General features: G+C 47.7%; 1 protein-coding gene across 3 annotated transcripts in view; it reads left to right on the top strand.

The window, feature by feature from the left end:
- Positions 1 to 9,490: 9,490 nt before the first annotated feature.
- The window catches only part of IGF2 (insulin like growth factor 2), a 30,155-nt gene continuing 20,506 nt past the window's right edge, over positions 9,491 to 19,139 (top strand). The window contains exon 1 of one of the 3 annotated variants that reach the window (XM_085644941.1): positions 9,491 to 9,826. In XM_085644941.1, coding sequence (XP_085501067.1) covers positions 9,728 to 9,826 — 99 coding nt within the window. In that variant the 5' untranslated portion in view covers positions 9,491 to 9,727. Of the gene's footprint in view, positions 9,905 to 12,157; positions 12,288 to 19,139 lie in introns of those variants that run through there. The other 2 variants (XM_085644940.1, XM_085644942.1) reach the window with 2 other exon arrangements.

Below are 19,139 nucleotides of genomic sequence, written 5' to 3'. Positions count from 1 at the left end.
ATGTATGATCCAGAAGCCCGAGCGGTCTTGCGCTCCTTTTTAAAATCCCTTCGTGCGCGGCCGCCCTCCGGGTGCATGCTAAATTGCAACATTGTCGACTGTGGGCCGTGTGGCGCCGACACGGTGACAGAGACACATGCATCAGTTGCTTTCCTGTCCAGCCCAGAAATGAACCACGACCAGAGCCCAGGGATAATTATTCACACCCCTATGCTGGTTTGCCGTACGCTGACCCAGCCCGCTCGGCTTACATATTAAAGGGAGGACGACATTGCTACGTGTCCCAGTTCTTCCCCACTGCCGGAGGTGACATGGCTGCGTCCGCCTGGCATATCACGGGACTCAGTCATAGAGGGTCTATGACTTGCTTTGCACTGAGTTGGTGGCACCGGATGCACTGCGGCCGGCACGGGCCTACCGCCACGGGATGGTGACTTTCAGTGCACTGAGGTAGGGGCACCGTAGGTGCTGAGCGGGTGTGCAGCCTGCGATGATGCGCCGTACTGACGGTCCGGACTGGTAGGGATGTGCGTGAGCCCTGCTGGACCGCAGTGTAGGCCTGAGCCAGAGGGCAACGCGGGCCTACCACCACGTGGTGTTGCCTCGCAGTTCACAGAGTTGTTGGCATCGAAAGTGCTGGGCGGGTGTGCAGCCTGCGATGATGCCCTGTGCACTGATGTGATCTCTGCCATTGTTTAATCAAGACCCAGAATTAGGTGTGTGACCTTGTGGCACGCGGTGCGGGGCTGCATGATATGGAGGCTGCCATGGTTGCGGGACCCAGGCTTGAAGCTTGCACTGGCACGTGGTGGGACCTCTTGGAGACACGCCGTTGGCCGAAGGTGAGCAGTGAGGCCTGGTGTGCAGCAGACTGTGAGCGCAGGTGTGGGCAAGCGCTGATGGCGTTTGCAATGATGTAGGCTCCGCCATTCATGATTCGGTAATCTATTTCAGATGAGGGACCTGGTGGACTGCAGTGTGTTCCGGCACGTGGTTGGAGACACACTGGTGGCAAGGGTGAGCAGTGAGGCTTGGGTCCGCAATGTCGGCACACTCTCTCCCTCTCCCCCTTTCGCTGTCTCGCTCTTTCTCTCTCTCTTTCTCTCTCTCCTTCCCTTTCTCTCTCTTTCTCGCTCTTTCTCTTTCTCTCTCGCTCTCCTTCTCTTTCTCTCTCTTTCTCTCTCTCTTTCTCACTCTCTTACTCGCTCTCCTTCACTTTCTCTCTTTCTTGCTCTTCTCTCTCTCTCTCTCTCTCTCTCTCTCTCTCTCTCTCTCCTCTCTCTCCCTCTCTTCCTTTCACTTTCTCTCTCTCCCCTTCATGCTCTCTCTCTTTCTCTCTCTCTCTGTCCTTGGATGAGCGCATGACACACGTTCTTATCTTTAAATTTAGTCTTGCATGCTGTGACTTACAGATTGTCCAGAGAAGACACGCCATGACTCTTCCACATAGTTGTATTTGGTTTAATTCAAATAAATTGTTTTGTTTTGAAATTAAAAGATGAATGACTGAATCGCATTTTTCTGACCACGCATGATTGTTGATTGTTGTGATTGTGCGACATCAGGCGAATTGTTTTTTCTGGATTTCGTGCAGTTGATGAGATATCTCTTTGTCTGGGGGGATGGGAGTACCAGGGGGGAGGTTGGTCCTGGGGGTGGTTGCGGTGGGTGTTGTGGCCCTCTTGGGGCTCCGAGCTGCATTTATTTATTTATTTATTTATTTTAATAGTTTTATGGAGCGCAAACCAGACCCGTGAGGGTATCAGAGCGCTTTACAGGATTAAGGCGGTGGTATACAAAGCATAAGGATGGGAGGGATCAAATTGGGAAAGATAGGGGATACATTATACAGGAAGAGCACACAGTCTAAAGTTCAAGCTACATGTGGGATAAAAATTAAAGCAGGTAGATATATTATACAAGAAGGCACGCAGTCTCAGCTCTTGGGGGGGATGCCTAGGAGTGCAGAAAAAGTATCATCCGTACAGGCCGTGGATAATGCTGAGGTGGAGGGTGGAACATGTCAATGAGGAGATTGTAAGGTATTCATTAGACGAGGTATTTTCCCATTAAGAAGGTTTTGGTCTCCTTCTTAAAGTGCGCCAAGGACGGAAGCCTTCTGATGGCGGGTGGGACAGAGTTCCAAATTCTTGGTGCGGCCGCAGAGAAGGCCCGATTGTAGGTCTTTTTCTTCCGGAAGCGTGCTGGTTGCAGCAACAGGTCTTTAGCAGATCGGGAGTTTTTGGCTCCTACGGATACCACAAGTTTTTGTGCGAGAAATGTAGGGGAATTGGAGTAAAGAGCTTTGTGAGTAATGCAGGCCAGTTTAAATTGGATTCTGGCCTCTAGGGGAAGCCAGTTCAAAACTTTGAGGTGGGGAGAGATGTGGTTGAAGTTCTTTGAGCCAGTTAGGAGTCTGGCGGCGGTGTTGAGGCAGGCTTTCAATGGGGCCAGAGAGTTATTGGGTAGCCCTGCGAGAGTAGAGCATCCATATTCTAGTCTGAAAATGACTAGGGCCTGGGTTGCCGTTTTAAGGTCGGACACGTCGAGGAAGGGTTTTAGGTTTCTTAGGTAGCTCAGGTGGAATCTAGCCATTTTGGCCATCGAGTTTATATGGCCATGCATGTTCAGGCTGCCGTCAAGGGTTATTCCAAGGGATTTCGCCGAGTCAACAATGGTAGGAGGGCAGTTTAGTGCTGTGATTGTCTTGATCCATTCCCGGATGTCTGGATTGGGTTTGGGTGGGGAGACCAGAAGAAATTCAGTTTTATTTGCGTTGAGTTTAAGCTTGTTGACGGTGAGCCAATGGACTGTTAGCTTCAGGGCCTCGTTCAGGGAGAAAATGTCCTCAGGGGAAGAGATTTATATGTAGATCTGTTTATCGTCGGCGATGTCGGCGGCACGTAGCACCTCGGTGAGAGGTTCATGGTAAAGGTTGAAGAGGGTAGGAAAGAGGGTTGATCCTTGGGGGACTCCAACCGAAACCGGAGAGGGGGCGGATAGATCACCGTTGATGAGGACTCTCTGTGAGCGGTTTTGGAGGAAGGATCTAAGCCATTCAAGGACGGTGCCATCCAACCCCATCCTGAGTTTGAGGCGTTCTAGGAGAGTTTTGTGGTTATCCGTATCAAAGGCGGAGGAAATGTCTAGGAGGATTAGGACACAGGTTTTGCCTAGGTCGAGGGATTGAAGGGCGTCATCCACAATGTGGAGAAGGGTGGTTTCAGTGCTGTGTCCAGGTCTGAACCCTGATTGGAAGTCATCTAGCAGGTGAAAGTTGTTGATGTGTAGGCTTAGCTGCTGTTGCACACATTTTTCAGAACTTTGGCTAGGAGTGGGATGTTGGATATGGGTCTAAAGTTCTCAGCGGAGGCAGGGTCCAACGTGGGTATTTTTAGGAGGGGGACAACTTGGCTAGCCTTGAGCGATTCAGGAATTGAGCCCTATAAGAGGGAGGCGTTGATTATTGAGGTCCAGGAAGGGATGATAGCCTGAGTGGCGGCAGCTAGGCAGTTAGAGGGGAGAGGATCATTAAAGTGATTGTTCGGTTTTAAGGAGGCAAGAATTCTCGAGATAGAGTGTTCGTCATAGATTTTAAAGACGGACCAGTCGCAAGGTTTTTGGGTGAGGTTTGGGAGGACAACGCGGAGAGAAGAGGTGGAGCTGGCAGATTATGATTTTGGTGGTGAGTTGTAGATTTAAGTTCATTTCCTAGGGCAGAGATTTTGTCGCAGAAGAAGGAAGAAAATTCCTCGCTTGATATTAGGGGTTTAGGTGTTTCTTTGAAGGTTTTCGCTAATTTGTTGGATTGGTGTTTGACCAAGTCGAACAGCTTGCGAGATCGATTTTTGGCGTTCTCCAGTTCAGTTCTGAAGAATTCTTTTTTTGTGTTGAGGATTTTCTTATTGTAGGCATTTCTGGCCTGGCGGAGAAGTTTTAGATGTGCTGCTGATGGGTGTTGGTTCCAGTTTCGTTCAGTCTGTCGAAAGGATCTCCTCTCCTTGTTGAGGGATCCGCTGAACCAGGGATTTCTGCCTTTGATCTGGGTTCTTTTTAATTTTAGTGGTGCCAGGTCATCGAGAATGTCGGATATGGTTGAGGAGTAATGATCCGCTAGGTTGTCGACCGAGGTGCACTGAGGGGGGGGGGGGCGTGGGGGGGGAGGGAGGCCGGACTCACAACGCGCTGCCAGTTTCTCGTGGTCGAGGTTCTTAGTGTCTCATCCCATCGTTTGGGAATCAAGTGTTGAGGTGTCCATGTTTTGTGGGTGCTAGGCAGGAGGAAGGTGATGGCGTGGTGGTTAGACCAATCACAAGGGTCAATAGAGATAAGTTTGACCGCTGATTCCTTAGCAACGATCAAGTCTAGAGTGGCGCCTTCCGAATGGGTAGGGAGGGAGCAGGCTTGGATAAGGGCTAGATCGGCCAAGAAGTCTCTGATGGCATTGACCTGAGGGTCCTTAGGATCGTTCCAATGTAAGTTAAAGTCACCAAGGAAAATGTAATTAGAGTTTGGAGAAACTTTTGCTGTGATGATTTCCATGAGGAGGTCCGTAAAGGTGTCATTCTTGCCTGGGGGGTGGTAAAAGATGTGAAGTTTGCACAGCTGTGAGGTGTTGTTGGAGATGGAGAGTGCGAGGTATTCTCGGGAGTCTGTGGGGTCCACCGGTAGTTCCGTAACAAGGAGGTTGGAGCAGTATATACAGGCAATGCCACCCCCTTTTTTCTTTGAGTGCCTGTCCATCCTTACGATGTTATAGTTGGGTGGGACTAAGAGGTCTAGGTAGGGCGATGAGGATTCCTTGGGCCAAGATTCAGTCAAGATCACTAGGTCCAATTTATGACTCAGGATGAGGACAGCGACATCAGATGCATGCTTTACAGCTGACCGGCAGTTTATTAGGAGGCAGGCTAGGGAGGGGTAGGAGTGGGTGTTGAAGGTAGAAGCAGAGGTGGGAACTTTAGCTAGGTTGCTATTGACCACCCCTCTGATGCGAACGGTAGCAGATCTGTTAGGGTTGGTTGCACTCGTGGAGATAGGGTGTTCTTCCCTCAGGTCTAAGGGGCATGGGGTTGTCAAGGCAGAGTAGTAGCTACTGAGGAGGTCAGCCACTTCATCCTCTGTGAGTTCTGAGGGATTAATCGTGCCCGGGGTGGGTTTGTAGGTGTGGAGGAGAGCAAGAATTTCCTCCTCAGAGAGGTGGCAGGGTTGCTTGCGTGGGCGCAAGTGTCTCAGCGATAGTGGTAGTGGGTGAAGGAGGGGCTTCGTGAGGGGGAAGTGGGTCGCATTCTGCGAGAAGGAGAGTTCGGAGGTGTGAAGGAGGTGCTTTAAGTCCAGAATCGATTTGTGGATCCTCAGTGTTAATTCGCAGGATCTGCGGTGGAGAATATCAATATCTCTAAGAGAGGTATTTTCTGGCAGGCAGGGAGCCAGTTGCAAGGGAGCGGTTCTGATAGTATGTGCTGGTAGCTTAATGGTGGGTTCAGGCGGGCCGAGGGCTGGTTGCAGGCGAGCTATTCGGATGGAGTGAGGGGGGCTAGGTCGATCAGCGTCCTTATGAGAGGGAAGATCTTGCAGGCAGGGGGCCAAAGGGGTGGGAGCGATTTCGTCTGACTGAAATTGCAACCTAGTGGTGGGGCTAAATCGACCAGAGTTCTGGGCCCTATTTGGCATTTCCATACCAGTGTTGTGGGCCCTAGTAGGAGTTTCAGTAGCCCAGAGTACAGGAAGATTACGAGGGCAGGAGGTTAAGGATTTAGGGATGCTTCTGGTGGTATGTGCTGGAAGCGTGATAGCGGGGCTGGGTTGACATGTGAGGTGGGCCCTAAGGGGAGTTTCGGAGGTCGACGGAGCGGGGATCGCTAGTAGGTCTAGGTTCAGTGGTATGGTCACTGGCAAGAGTGATTGGTGAGAGGCAGGTACACTTGGCGGATTGGGCAAGAGATGGAGCGGAGGGGGGGTGGACTGAGACAGGTTGTGAACATGTTTTTTAAGGAGGGTGAAGAGGTCTGCAAATTTGATGCATGATGAGTGGCTCCATGGCATCTGTCGTTCTGCAGGTGTGGCTCTGGGCTGGGCTCCCCTTCATGGTGCAGGTCGTCATCCGACTTTACACCAGGTAAGAGCAGGTGTTAAATTCTTGCTGTAAAGTGCCTTATCGCATGTTTTGTGAACTTATCGCCGATCTGGCTGGTCGTTGCAAATGTTGCGAAGTGGTGTTGCGGCTTTTTGCACGGGAACGCCTACTCTGCATCTCATTAGTGTTAGTTGCCGGTGTCATCTGTGGCGATGTTTTTTGCGGCTGCTATCACAGGAAAAGTGGTGATATGGGCTGTTAGCACCAGCTTGTGAATAGTGCGATGAATTTATCACCACTTTGGAGGCGATAAAGTGCCACTAACGTGGCGATAGGTCCTTGAGAATATGCCCCTTAGTGTGTGCAAATGTGATTTTAGGGTCATTTGTAGCTGAATAAAGTTTATTTGACTTGACTTGACATGTTGTATCACATCATTTCATAATATATCATAACATGCCACGTCAAACAAACTCATGATTATAGCTAAATAACTTTTCATACATAACATACACTATCAAGTCTTAGCATACCATAGAACTTCCCATGAAAATGTAATACCCAATCACATCACGTCAAAGCACCTTATAACAAGCCATAGGACTCAAATTGGCAACACAGCCCATCAAATTATAAAATTGTGCATCCTTGGATACCACATATTACAAGATAAAATATCACTTTTTACATACCATCATAACATAAATTTCATGCCACGTCATATCAGTCGTATAATGTCTCAAAATAAAACAGCACAGTATGTAATTTAAAATATCATACTACACCACATCTTTTCATAATACCTCATAAACATAAAATATAGCATATCACCACATCATAACATAGGACAGTATACAATACTGTAAAAGCCTGCCATACTATACCATAGTAGCTCATGCGCTACCATAACTTACCACAACAAAACATAGATAACAAAATAAGGTTGCAATGCTTATGTTGTTATCACGTGTTCTAAAGCCACAGCGCGGTATTAATTTATTTGACCTGAAAATTGTATAACATAGCCTCTCCAAGCACAGGCATGCCCACGGAGATCTAAATCAAGGTGAACCTAATCTTTCCTGCCAAACATGGTGAATGGGCTACTTTCATGAGTCCCAGCTCTAAGTTAAAAGCCAATTTTGTTTGCAAAAGAGTCACTGCCGAGATAAGTCCAATGCCTGTTTATTTTAATTTTGATAAGGCGGTAAATACATGTACGTCCCGAGAAGAGAAAAATCCAAGAAAAACATGCTCCAGAAATGCAGGCACTGTACATCGTAGCGCAAGTCTTTTTTTATTATTGGAAAGTCAGTCCTTTTTTGGAAAGGGGAGGTGCCAGGGAGGGTTCGTGAGTATAAAAGCTGAACCGAGCAGACGCTCCAGTCTGTCTCCCTCACGCCTGGAGCAGCCCAATGAGAGAGCTCTGCTGCTGCTGCTGCCTGCTGGGGCTCACTTTTCTTTCATAAAAACGAAAGTCATCCCGGGAGCCTCCAAACCAGCAAAGAACAGCAACAAAGACTAACTGGGGAGGAATAAAAGCACTTTCAAAGAAAAACTAAAACCGGCAGACAGATCTCTCTCTTTCAAGAACCTCAAACTGCAATAAAAAAACAACCCAGTGAGATGCACTCTACGGGACCAGGGCACTGTCGTGAAGTCAGCTGCCGCCGACCAAAGCACACCACACAGCCCTGCAGGCATGCTTCTGGTGGTATGTGCTGGAAGCGTGATAGCGGGGCTGGGTTGACATGTGAGGTGGGCCCTAAGGGGAGTTTCGGAGGTCGACGGAGCGGGGATCGCTAGTAGGTCTAGGTTCAGTGGTATGGGCGCGCAGTGGATGGCATGCATAGGTGACAGGGGGACAGGGCCGGGTCGCCCAATTACATGGTCACTGGCAAGAGTGATTGGTGTGACAGTTTGTGAACATGTTTTTTAAGGAGGGTGAAGAGGTCTTCAAATTTGATGCATGATGAGTGGCTCCATGGCATCTGTCGTTCTGCAGGTGTGGCTCTGGGCTGGGCTCCCCTTCATGGTGCAGGTTGCCGTCCGACTTTACACCAGGTAAGAGCAGGTGTTAAATTCTTGCTGTAACGTGCCTTATCGCATGTTTTGTGAACTTATCGCCGATCTGGCTGGTCGTTGCAAATGTTGCGAAGTGGTGTTGCGGCTTTTTGCACGGGAACGCCTACTCTGCATCTCATTAGTGTTAGTTGCCGGTGTCATCTGTGGCGATGTTTTTTGCGGCTGCTATCAAAGGAAAAGTGGTGATATGGGCTGTTAGCACCAGCTTGTGAATAGTGCGATGAATTTATCGCCACTTTGGAGGCGATAAAGTGCCGCTAACGTGGCGATAGGTCCTTGAGAATATGCCCCTTAGTGTGTGCAAATGTGCTTTTAGGGTCATTTGTAGCTGAATAAAGTTTATTTGACTTGACTTGACATGTTGTATCACATCATTTCATAATATATCATAACATGCCACGTCAAACAAACTCATGATTATAGCTAAATAACTTTTCATACATAACATACACTATCAAGTCTTAGCATACCATAGAACTTCCCATGAAAATGTAATACCCAATCACATCACCTCAAAGCACCTTATAACAAGCCATAGGACTCAAATTGGCAACACAGCCCATCAAATTATAAAATTGTGCATCCTTGGATACTACATATTACAAGATAAAATATCACTTTTTACATACCATCATAACATAAATTTCATGCCACGTCATATCAGTCGTATAATGTCTCACAATAAAACAGCCCAGTATGTAATTTAAAATATCATACTACACCACATCTTTTCATAATACCTCATAAACATAAAATATAGCATATCACCACATCATAACATAGGACAGTATACAATACTGTAAAAGCCTGCCATACTATACCATAGTAGCTCATGCGCTACCATAACTTACCACAACAAAACATAGATAACAAAATAAGGTTGCAATGCTTATGTTGTTGTCACGTGTTCTAAAGCCACAGCGCGGTATTAATTTATTTAACCTGAAAATTGTATAACATAGCCTCTCCAAGCACAGGCATGCCCACGGAGATCTAAATCAAGGTGAACCTAATCTTTCCTGCCAAGCATGGTGAATGGGCTACTTTCATGAGTCCCAGCTCTAAGTTAAAAGCCAATTTTGTTTGCAAAAGAGTCACTGCCCAGATAGGTCCAATGCCTGTTTATTTTAATATTGATAAGGCGGAAAATACATGTACGTCCCGAGAAGAGGAGAAAAATCCAAGAAAAACATGCTCCAGAAATGCAGGCACTGTACATCGTAGCGCAAGTCTTTTTTTATTATTGGAAAGTCAGTCCTTTTTTTGAAAGGGGAGGTGCCAGGGAGGGTTCGGGAGTATAAAAGCGGAACCGAGCAGCCGCTCCAGTCTGTCTCCCTCACGCCTGGAGCAGCCCAATGAGAGAGCTCTGCTGCTGCTGCTGCCTGCTGGGGCTCACTTTTCTTTCATAAAAACGAAAGTCATCCCGGGAGCCTCCAAACCAGCAAAGAACAGCAACAAAGACTAACTGGGGAGGAATAAAAGCACTTTCAAAGAAAAACTAAAACCGGCAGACAGATCTCTCTCTTTCAAAAACCTCAAACTGCAATAAAAAAAAAAACCGGTGAGATGCACTCTACGGGACCAGGGCACTGTCGTGAAGTCAGCTGCCGCCGACCAAAGCACACCACACAGCCCTGCAGGCAGCCTGGGGTTACAGCTCTCAAGGTAAGGAGGCAGCAGCGAAGCCGGACAGCACTGTGGGCGGACAGGACATGTGGGTTACGATCCGGGAAAGGGAAAGTGGTAAGAAAGGCTAAAGGCGCGGTGGCTTACCCTTCTGGGGCATGCGTTGCTTGCAGACAGCTCCGTGAGTTCAGCGCCTGCTGCAGAGATATGCCGATTGCCCGAGGTTTCCGACGTGCAAGCTTGTGATTCGACGCTTCGCTGTCCAGATATTGGTACTATAAGAACACTTGCGTGTGGAAATTGCTAGCTGGTAATAATGGAACAATTGGGAGACAGACTACTGTGTGGTATGAGCATTATGTGGTCGACATATGAGTGGCTGCCTTGTGGAGTCAGTACCCCCAAAGAAGTTGAGTGACTTCGCTTGTGGGATGGCAGGGCGGTCTTCAATCTTGAGTCACCTGGTGGGACTTGTGCTGCCTGGCTTCTTCGATGCTCAAATTGTGAATACATGGATAGGTGTGTACAGTGTAGCTCCTTGACTGAAGGTGCCAATGCGCTACATGTGATTTGGTGTTTATGCTCCTAAAGGCAGTATGCTGATTGTTTTAAAGAGGTATCGCCGCTCACCGAATCGTTTGGGGGGTTCGTAACGGGAACGATAATTTACTGGGATAAAACACAACAGGGAAATACTCAGCACTGGGCACAGTAACGGTTTTAGGGAGACCGCAGGTAAACGTAAAGGACAACATGCGTGTAAGAACAACTTGATTTTGAAACTTTTATCCAGAATTTCAGATGTCGTTTCTTCAGAGTGCTACAAATGCGGGGAGATCAGTGACCGAATGCGTTTGCCATGGTTGACGCAATTTGGTGAAGTGTGGAAGTTTTGCTTGAATTAATGTTTCGCAACTTAACCTACTCACCGCATCCTTTCGTGAGCCCCAACGACCCCTCCCCTGATCTATTTCCATGGCTGCCAAACAGAAAAGGTTTAGGATACATTAGGATGAGCACGCTACTTAACTGTATGCAAACAGAATTGGTTTCAAAAGCTATCCCCGGCCTTCGTGTCCTCAGAAGGCTGCTTGCCCGGGCAATTCTATCTCTAGGTACATTATATCTTAATAAGGGAAAATGGGTTGCAGTTATCTAATTTCACGGCTAGGGGGCCCCCGCGCTACAAGCTAGTGCTAATACAGTAATATGCCTGAGAGAATCATAGTAGGGGGGGGAAGTGAAAAACAAAAAAAGACACAAAAAAGGAATAACGGCAGAGAAACGCCTGCTCCAGAAACTGCTGACAGGCTAGTCTACTTTTTAAGTGAAACGAGAACTTCGTTTGATTGACCCTGTGTGCTTTTAGGTCACACTCGGAAATATAATATTTCGCTTTATTATGGAATTCTGACTTTGGAACTCAGGGGTCGCATCGAATCCCAGCCTCGGCTCAACATCCTGCGAGTCTGAGCAAATCACTTAATCTCCCCGTGCCTAAAAAATCAGTAACAAGTCTGGCTCACTTGTAAAGCGCTCTAATGCCTTAGGGTCAAGGTCACACTATATCACCATGAAAAAAACCTGCCACCGTACCCATATGCACATGAGCTCGATAAAGTGTACATAACTGATGGATGGGGGAGGGGGCAGTCTCGTTGTGTGTGAGCAGGAAGCATGATGGTGCGACTAGCAGCGCTCCTCCAATGGTCTCGCTGAGGCCACCCATACTTCCTGTTGTTGAGAAGCGTTGGGGGAAGGGCTCGACTAGTTATGTTTCATGGACACCAGATGGGCATAGACCCTTAAACTTACTTTCAGATTCCAGGGGTTGGTATGCGTGGGGGAGGGTGGGTGGGGGTGCAGCTATTGGAATGTAGAGCTTGTTTATGTCCAACTCCGTACCTCACTGCTCCAATGAATTATCTCTGCAGAACCCGCGGTCCTGCTTATGAAATACGGGTTGTCAGTGTGTGTGTTGCAGGGCTTGACGACCCATGTCCTAATCCCACTGTCCAATATGACTAAAATGCGTGACCCTAGTGACCCCCTGCCTCCAAATCTGCAGCAGTGTGGATACTTTAAAGGTAGGCCCAGCACCAATGTCACAGTCATGTGGGCAAAAACAAGCAGCAAAACATGACAGGGCGACAGTCGGCATATTGCCCAGCTCGGTGTAAGACTGGAACGGAAACATGCCACTGACGCCCCTTCGCGGCGCTGCCTCTACCTGCCCCCTGCTTCTCGGTGTTCTCCGCAGAGCTCTTGTTTACTGAGCTCCGCTTCTTTAGAGAGGGGGCTGCCGCCTGCACCCGTCGCATCTCGTAAACAATGCAGGGAGGAGCCTAGAAGGGGCTGTGGGGCTGATTTTCTGATGACTCGGAAGATCTGGTGGGACAGCGGCGGCGATGTCCTCACGTTTGCGTAACTCATCGCTTTCGTAACGGATGTCGCAGGATGTATTGAGGGGGTCTGAGACCAGCGCGTCACCTCATAGCTGGTAAGATAGTTCAAAGTGTTAAAATGCCCGGCGCTGGCTTCCTTTACAATTTGCCGAATTCAGTCGCATGAGGGAAGCCTCAATTTTTGTACTCTCGAGGTCGGCAAAGCAAGCAAGCAGGCCCCCACCCCCAAAATTGTTGTCGGACATCCCCGTCTCGACTCTCGGACAGAGCCAGCGTTTCACTTCGTCTTCCTGTGGCCCCTCCTGCGGGTACGCGATCTTGGATGGCAAAAGTGCAGTCCAAACCCTGGGACAGTCTCGCTGCAGGACTGGCCAGACGGTCGAAGGTCTTCTATGCCGGCGTCTGTGAAGGAATATAACCCAAAGGCATGTGGGGCCCCGTCACTCAGCACTTTTTTTGCATGGCACGAACTCTCACTCTTTTTTCACAAGTACCATCGGGCAGTGCCCTTGCAGTATGCGCACCCTACGCCATGCACTGTGTCCGTTGTCAAGCATTCTGGAGACTCCGCTGGGTACTGCCAGCTTACAGTGCAGCTTGGAGGCCGCCTAGTCATTCGTGATGAAATGGAAAATTGCCCCTTTCACTAAGTGGCCGTGGAGTTGCTTACCTTGTAAAACTTTCTCACTGCATGCTCTTTAAACAGTGTTTGTGTAAGTACTAACGAGCGACCTGTTGTGGTGGTGGAGACACAGGCGAGTTGTTTTCTAGAGATTAGGTGAGAAGTGTTCACTCGACCGACATCTGGGGCCTGGCACCCTTGGCCTGGCTCGACCGATGCTCTCTGGGGCCTGGCTCGACCGATGTCATCTGGGGCCTGGCTCGACCGATGCCCTCTGGTGCCTGACACCCTCGGCCTGGCTCGACCGATGCCCTCTGGGGCCTGACACCCTCGGCCTGGCTCGACCGATGCCCTCTGGACCCTGACACCTTCGGCCTGACACGACAGATGCCCTATGGGGCCTGACACCCGCTGTCTGGCGTGGAGTTAGTTTCTCGATGGTGGCATGCGCCCGTGATTAGACTATCATTGAGAGAAAAAAAGTTGAAAAATGCAGTTCGCTGTTATTGTGTTTCACTTTCAACCGGATTCCGCTTTCTGCATAAGTGGGATGGAATCCACTGGTCCTGTCGCTTCTGCGAGCGATGGGGGAGGTGAACGGGGGTTGACACAAAGGAGAGAGGGGGATTGAAGGAACCAATGAGAGGCGGCCTGGAGAACCCTGCATCACACCCCTGTCCCGGAGGAATGGACTTTTCCTCAGAAAAACAAGTCTGCCCAGCGTGAACGAACGCGGGAGTCGGATGTCTGCACCAGGCCTTAACATTTGTTTTTCTTGTATCTATTCTTTTGAATACGACTGTTTGCCGTTTCCCAGCTTATTCTCTTTACAGTAAATTGTTCTGGGTGAATGAGCTACAGTGTCTGGCTTGGAAATGTTTTTCTGCCGAAGCCCAAGTGTAGAATGGTTGCGCCGAAAGCGTGCCTAGGGCTGAAAAAAACTCATGGGGCCCGAGGGCAGCGGCGAGAACCAGACGCTGCAGAGGTCACAATAAGAAAGCAACCAGTACCGATAACAGAACCTATATCAACAGCTTAGCCTGCCGTCCCGAGGTCACCCACTCTTTCTAGAGCATTCTGTCTATTAGACTACCTCTCCAGCCTTCTGAATGCAACTCTTTCACAGCCACTTCAATGGGAGCATGTTAAGCCCAGCCGCTCCAAGCAGCAGGTCTCCTCAGCCCTTGTCACATAAACGTTTCTCAGTTCTGACTTGCCCCAAAAGACCAGTCTCTCCCATTTGCATTTCCCACGAACACCTCTTTTAAACCTCTGTACTTGTCTCAGCAAGTTCAGCTTCTCCCATTTACATCTTTCCACCGCCTCCACCTCTCCCATGAGCATTACTCCACAAGCTTAAGCCTGTCCATTGAACATCTCTCTACAGCCCATATGGTGCTTGAACATCTCTTCCTACTGTGACCATATCTCCAGGCTAAACTTGTCCTGTTAATATCCCACGACCACTTGCATTGCCCTAACTCCCCTACGCCTAACACCCCATGGGCAAGTCTTAAACGGCCCTGTGCCACCTGAGCATCTCTCTAAAGCCCATCCTGAACCACATCCATAGTATATCCCACAAACAGCTTTACCCAGTGAACGCCCCCACAGCATCAGTCTGCTCCATGGGCATCTCTCCACCGCTCAAGTTTGTGTTATTAACATCTCTCCACTGACCCACACCCCCATGGAAGAAACGAGTGTTGCAAGAACCTCCGTTTCATACGTACATCTCTCTCTCTCCACAGCCCGACCTGTCACTCCCTCTAGCAGGACCATCCCAATGGAATGATTACGTTTGAAGCACACAGTTGCAACATTTTCCTCGTATTCTATCACCAGAGTTTGTTTGCATTTGGCCAGGCTCCAATTACGAGATGAGGGGTTGATGTCAGCATTCACGAACATTCGTGTTCTTGGAATAATCAGAAGTGGGTGATCACTACCTATGTCCGACTTGGGCCGCAGCCCTGTAGCAATGAGATTTGGAAAAAAATGGATATTAAGTTAGTACACAATGCACAGAAATAGTGGAGAGAAAAGAGGCATCTGGGAATCTACTTATTACCTGGCTCCAAGGTACTTTGTTACGTAGGATCTAAATACTTATGTTGTAAGGTGCTTTTTGATTCAGGGTCCTTTTCTTTAAGTACTTGGGCAAATCAGTTAACACCCAACCAAGTATTTGGAGATCATCCAATCACTCCACTCAAGATATGCTGACCGCTTGATTGACAAGTTTCTCCTTGGACACCCCAGCATCTTTCTACACTACCCAGGCAAGCTGAACAGTAAACAGTCCTAGAAAAATTACATAAACATCCTCCTTCGCCATGATGATAAACTACGTTGAAACATACACAGGTCTTACACTCTGTATTTTGTAATTCTGAAGTAAAAGTCATTTCATAGGGGCAGTCTTTTGAATATTTCAATCAATATGCCTATGATGTAGAATACATCCAGGTTCTGCCCTGGGTCCTTTCAATACAACCACAAACTGCACTGTGGTTCGGAATACTTTCTATTATTTACTATATAGAGTGAAGAGCTATGTGACCCCGGACAAAGATGGCAGCAGTATGTGAGCACAGCAAAAAGTAGGAAAAACCTTAACTGCTCAAGGGTGAGGACGTTCCCTTCTGACTGTTGAACCATGACCACCATAAAGCGAATACAAGTACAGACGGAGTGGAAATGTGGACCAGGACAAACACTACTGACTGTTAGATGGGAACAATAAAAAGTTCATGCCTTCTGTAACTGTAAACACACCTGATGCAAGGGCTCTCACTCCAGAACTATATCACAATTTCACCATATAGCAGTATATACAGCAATAAACCCAATGCTGGTCTCAAACACCCTTACCAGAACACAATTTGTAATGTATCCAATCCGTAAATATATAAGACAGCTCTATTCAAACACAGTGTACTGGAAGAAAAAATATATCCACTGGACAGTCTCTCACACATATACTCTAATTGGCCCCACTCATGACTTATAGTGCCCCTACTAAAACACCCCTCGCTAAATACATATTTAGAGTTAAACCAACCCTTTCTTAAGAATCTCTGCCCAAATACGTATGTCCCAGCACTAAAGTTCAAACACAAGCTAAATCACAACAACCCAACTGTGTTATCTAATGTGACATTACTTTCTCTTAGTACACACACCCACAAGTAAAATGTTGACCTAAAACACCACTACTGAAACCTGTCCTCTAAAGCGTCCATCCGCAAAAACATACTCTAACCTTTGCTTAGATTCCCCAATCCCCCAACAATGCACACATAGTGGGCTAATGTATTCCTTTAATGAGGCCATGCTTTGTGCCAACATTTTTCACGTAATCCGAGACTACTTTGTGAAAGGTTGTTGTTGATGTGGCTGTAGACGGGTAGTCTAGACTCTAGAGGAAGAGACCCTGATCTATCACTGCTGTACGCTTGAAGTTCTTCTTTAAGAGGAGCAGTGAGCAGGTAGCGCTCGCTAGCCTGCTCTGGCTGACATCACAGTTGGGAGATACACAAGGTGCCTTCTTTCTGAAGTGATAGATGATCAAAAATGTTTAAAGGCCACACCATTGGCGACTCTAAAGCAGATCTTTGTGGTGTGCCTGAGATACAGGGGGTCTTGTAGAGTAAGCTCTGACAAATGTGTTACACCAGGAAAAAAATGAAGCTAAGCCACAAATGTTAGTTTACACAAAATTGAACTAAAACACATTAATACCCCAAAGATCATGGCTGTGAAAGTCCAGGGTGTGATTTATTTCTGAAATTCATATCCTTGATGATAATGAGCAGTCAGCCAAATCCATTGTGAGGTCCATATGCCTGGGACTCTGGCTGCAAGGGAGGTTGTTACATTTTAAAGGGACCACCCCACCCCCTCCCATGGCATGGGACAGAGGGAACACTAGGGCATAGATGTACTGAGATTGCCCTGAACGGGGGAAACTATGGGGTACCCATGTGGGAACAGCAGCCGCAGCTGGTCAGAGGGAGATGAGGGGGAAAGCAGAATAAAAGCCATCCACAAGGAGCAGGTCAGCCCAAGACTCTGGAGAAATAAGGTAGGGAAGTGGCTTCATACTGGTACAGAACACATATGGGGGTAACGCGGAGGAGGATATGGAGTAGATTGTTTTTTCTTCTTTATTTTGAATTTAAAACTACTAATGACACAACAGGTGAAGATTGAAACACTCAAGAATAGATGCTAAGCATTTTTTAGAGTTTGACCCACTGTACGTGTTGGGGAGAGTCCATCTGGAAAACCCAAACCCTCGAGCTTAGGCACAGAACCTGTCAGGATAAAAAAAAAGCAGTGTTTGACACTCTGTCACTGTTATGGGGTCTTGGAACACCCAAACTCTCCAAGTGACGGGCAGGAGGATGAGGGGAGGGTGAGGGATTTCCAAGCAACAGGGTATGGAGACTTCTGAGTGATGCAGCAGGGGTTCTGGGGGACTGGAGATAGTAAAGTTTCTTAAGCAATGGCTCGATGAATTGTCATTAAACTCCCTAAGAGTCAAAGGATGACTACGGAATATATAGACTGCTCTCTGTCAGTACAATGAAGGTTTGTGGAAAGAGCATGACTATTGATCTACTGGGACTTATTGACTACAGTCAAATGATACACGCTGTGCAGGGTGAAAGTAGGTAGTAAGCTTCATGTATTTGGAGTAGAAAGAGCCATGGGTGAGATGGGTAAAATCTCGCCCCCTCCCAAAGCAGTCGAGGATTTGTGTTTTTGAACAGCCTGTTGCACCAATAGGTAGTGCAGGATATAACTGACAGAAACAGTGGTGAGTTTGTCAAAAGAAGTCTATGACCCTCTTCGCTGTTCCTTTTTTGCGGCAGTCTTGATACTTTCCAAACAGAGAAGAAAGAGTTAAAATAAAATCTGTGTACATTTGCAAGTAACAAGTTGATTCCATTAACCCCTCTGGCAGGTTGTGCAAAGGCTAAAGTTCCCCAAGCAAACAATTTTGATCAAACACAGATCTCCAGTGAAGTCAGCCTCAGTCGCCCCGGCCTCCCTCCTTCCCCCGCCCCCTCCCTGATCACATCCATGCGAAATGGTTCTCTGTGCGGGACACTCACCTCATGAGAGCAGAAACACAAGAGCTGGAAGCTGACACGGGAGGCAGGGCCAGGCCAGGCTACAGCCAGTCATCGACATCAGCCCTGCAGCTCTCAAATTATAGCTCAACAACAGTGATGTCACAATTGGCCTGACAGACACACTTAAAGTGTTTTTTCCTAATTGCCATAATCTGTAAACTAATGAAAATATTCTTGGTTCAAGACCTGTTATTGTGGTCATGGACCCATGCCCTCCACCTCTCTCCTCTGTGGCACTGAAGCTTCTTTCTTCACAAGAGCAAGTAATGTTTCCAAAAGAGAAGCAGCCAGACACATTCCACTGCTAAAATAACATCCAGAGAGCACCTCTGTTCTTATGCAGTTTGGGGAATTGTAAAGTTGTTTTTGTCCTGCTTAACGTGACCTCAGTGCATGTTATTGTGCACGAGGCACCTCAGGTAAGGAGTTCTACAACTGAGAGAACTCACAAGGCCTTGTTTCCAGGCAACTGCTGGAGCTGATTTATGGGGAAAAGTTCTATCAAACTCAGGTCTGTGATCCAACGGGCATGGAGCTATATCCTTTATCCTCCTTGTCTCAGATATTCTCTCAAAAATGCAGCAGCTCTATGGAGACCTGTAAATACACCCATTTTACGGCTAGCATCAAACCGAGGCCTGCACAAAGTGCCAGAGAGCATGCTTGGCAGTACCCAGCAGGCCTCCTAAAAGCAATGGGCGAGCTTGGTGTTGCTGATGCTCTGCAATGAAAGGCCCAGATTCCTTACCATGTTCTTGCCGTGTTCAAATCTATACTGCTTCCATTGGAGGCTTTGTTCTAAAGCCGGTTGGGTATCATTTCCTTTGGAGGTGCCCATATATTAAAGAAATGTTTTGATTTGCAGACAGGAACACATGGGAAATGACCCATGTTGGCAAGTTCATGAGACCTTTTCCATACTGGTCTCCTTGTTAACAGGGTTGTTGAACACCCTAATATCATCTGTTTTAGGAACGTACAAAATGAGCTTCTGCTGAGCTTTGGCACTTCTCCTAGGTAATGAGCCTACCAGTAACCCTCGATCCGAGGAGCTCTGAAGATTCGGTCTTAGAATGATTGCAGAGATTTGGTAATGACTTCTCAAAGAGCCACGAAAAGGAGAATGAGACAGCAAAAGAGTGAGGAATAGGAAGATAGAACTATGGTAATGACTGCATGTG

Source organism: Triturus cristatus, chromosome 3_1 (genome assembly GCF_964204655.1).
Source record: "Triturus cristatus chromosome 3_1, aTriCri1.1, whole genome shotgun sequence".
Lineage (NCBI taxonomy): Eukaryota > Metazoa > Chordata > Amphibia > Caudata > Salamandridae > Triturus > Triturus cristatus.
This window is presented reverse-complemented; position numbering and strand designations above follow the sequence as displayed.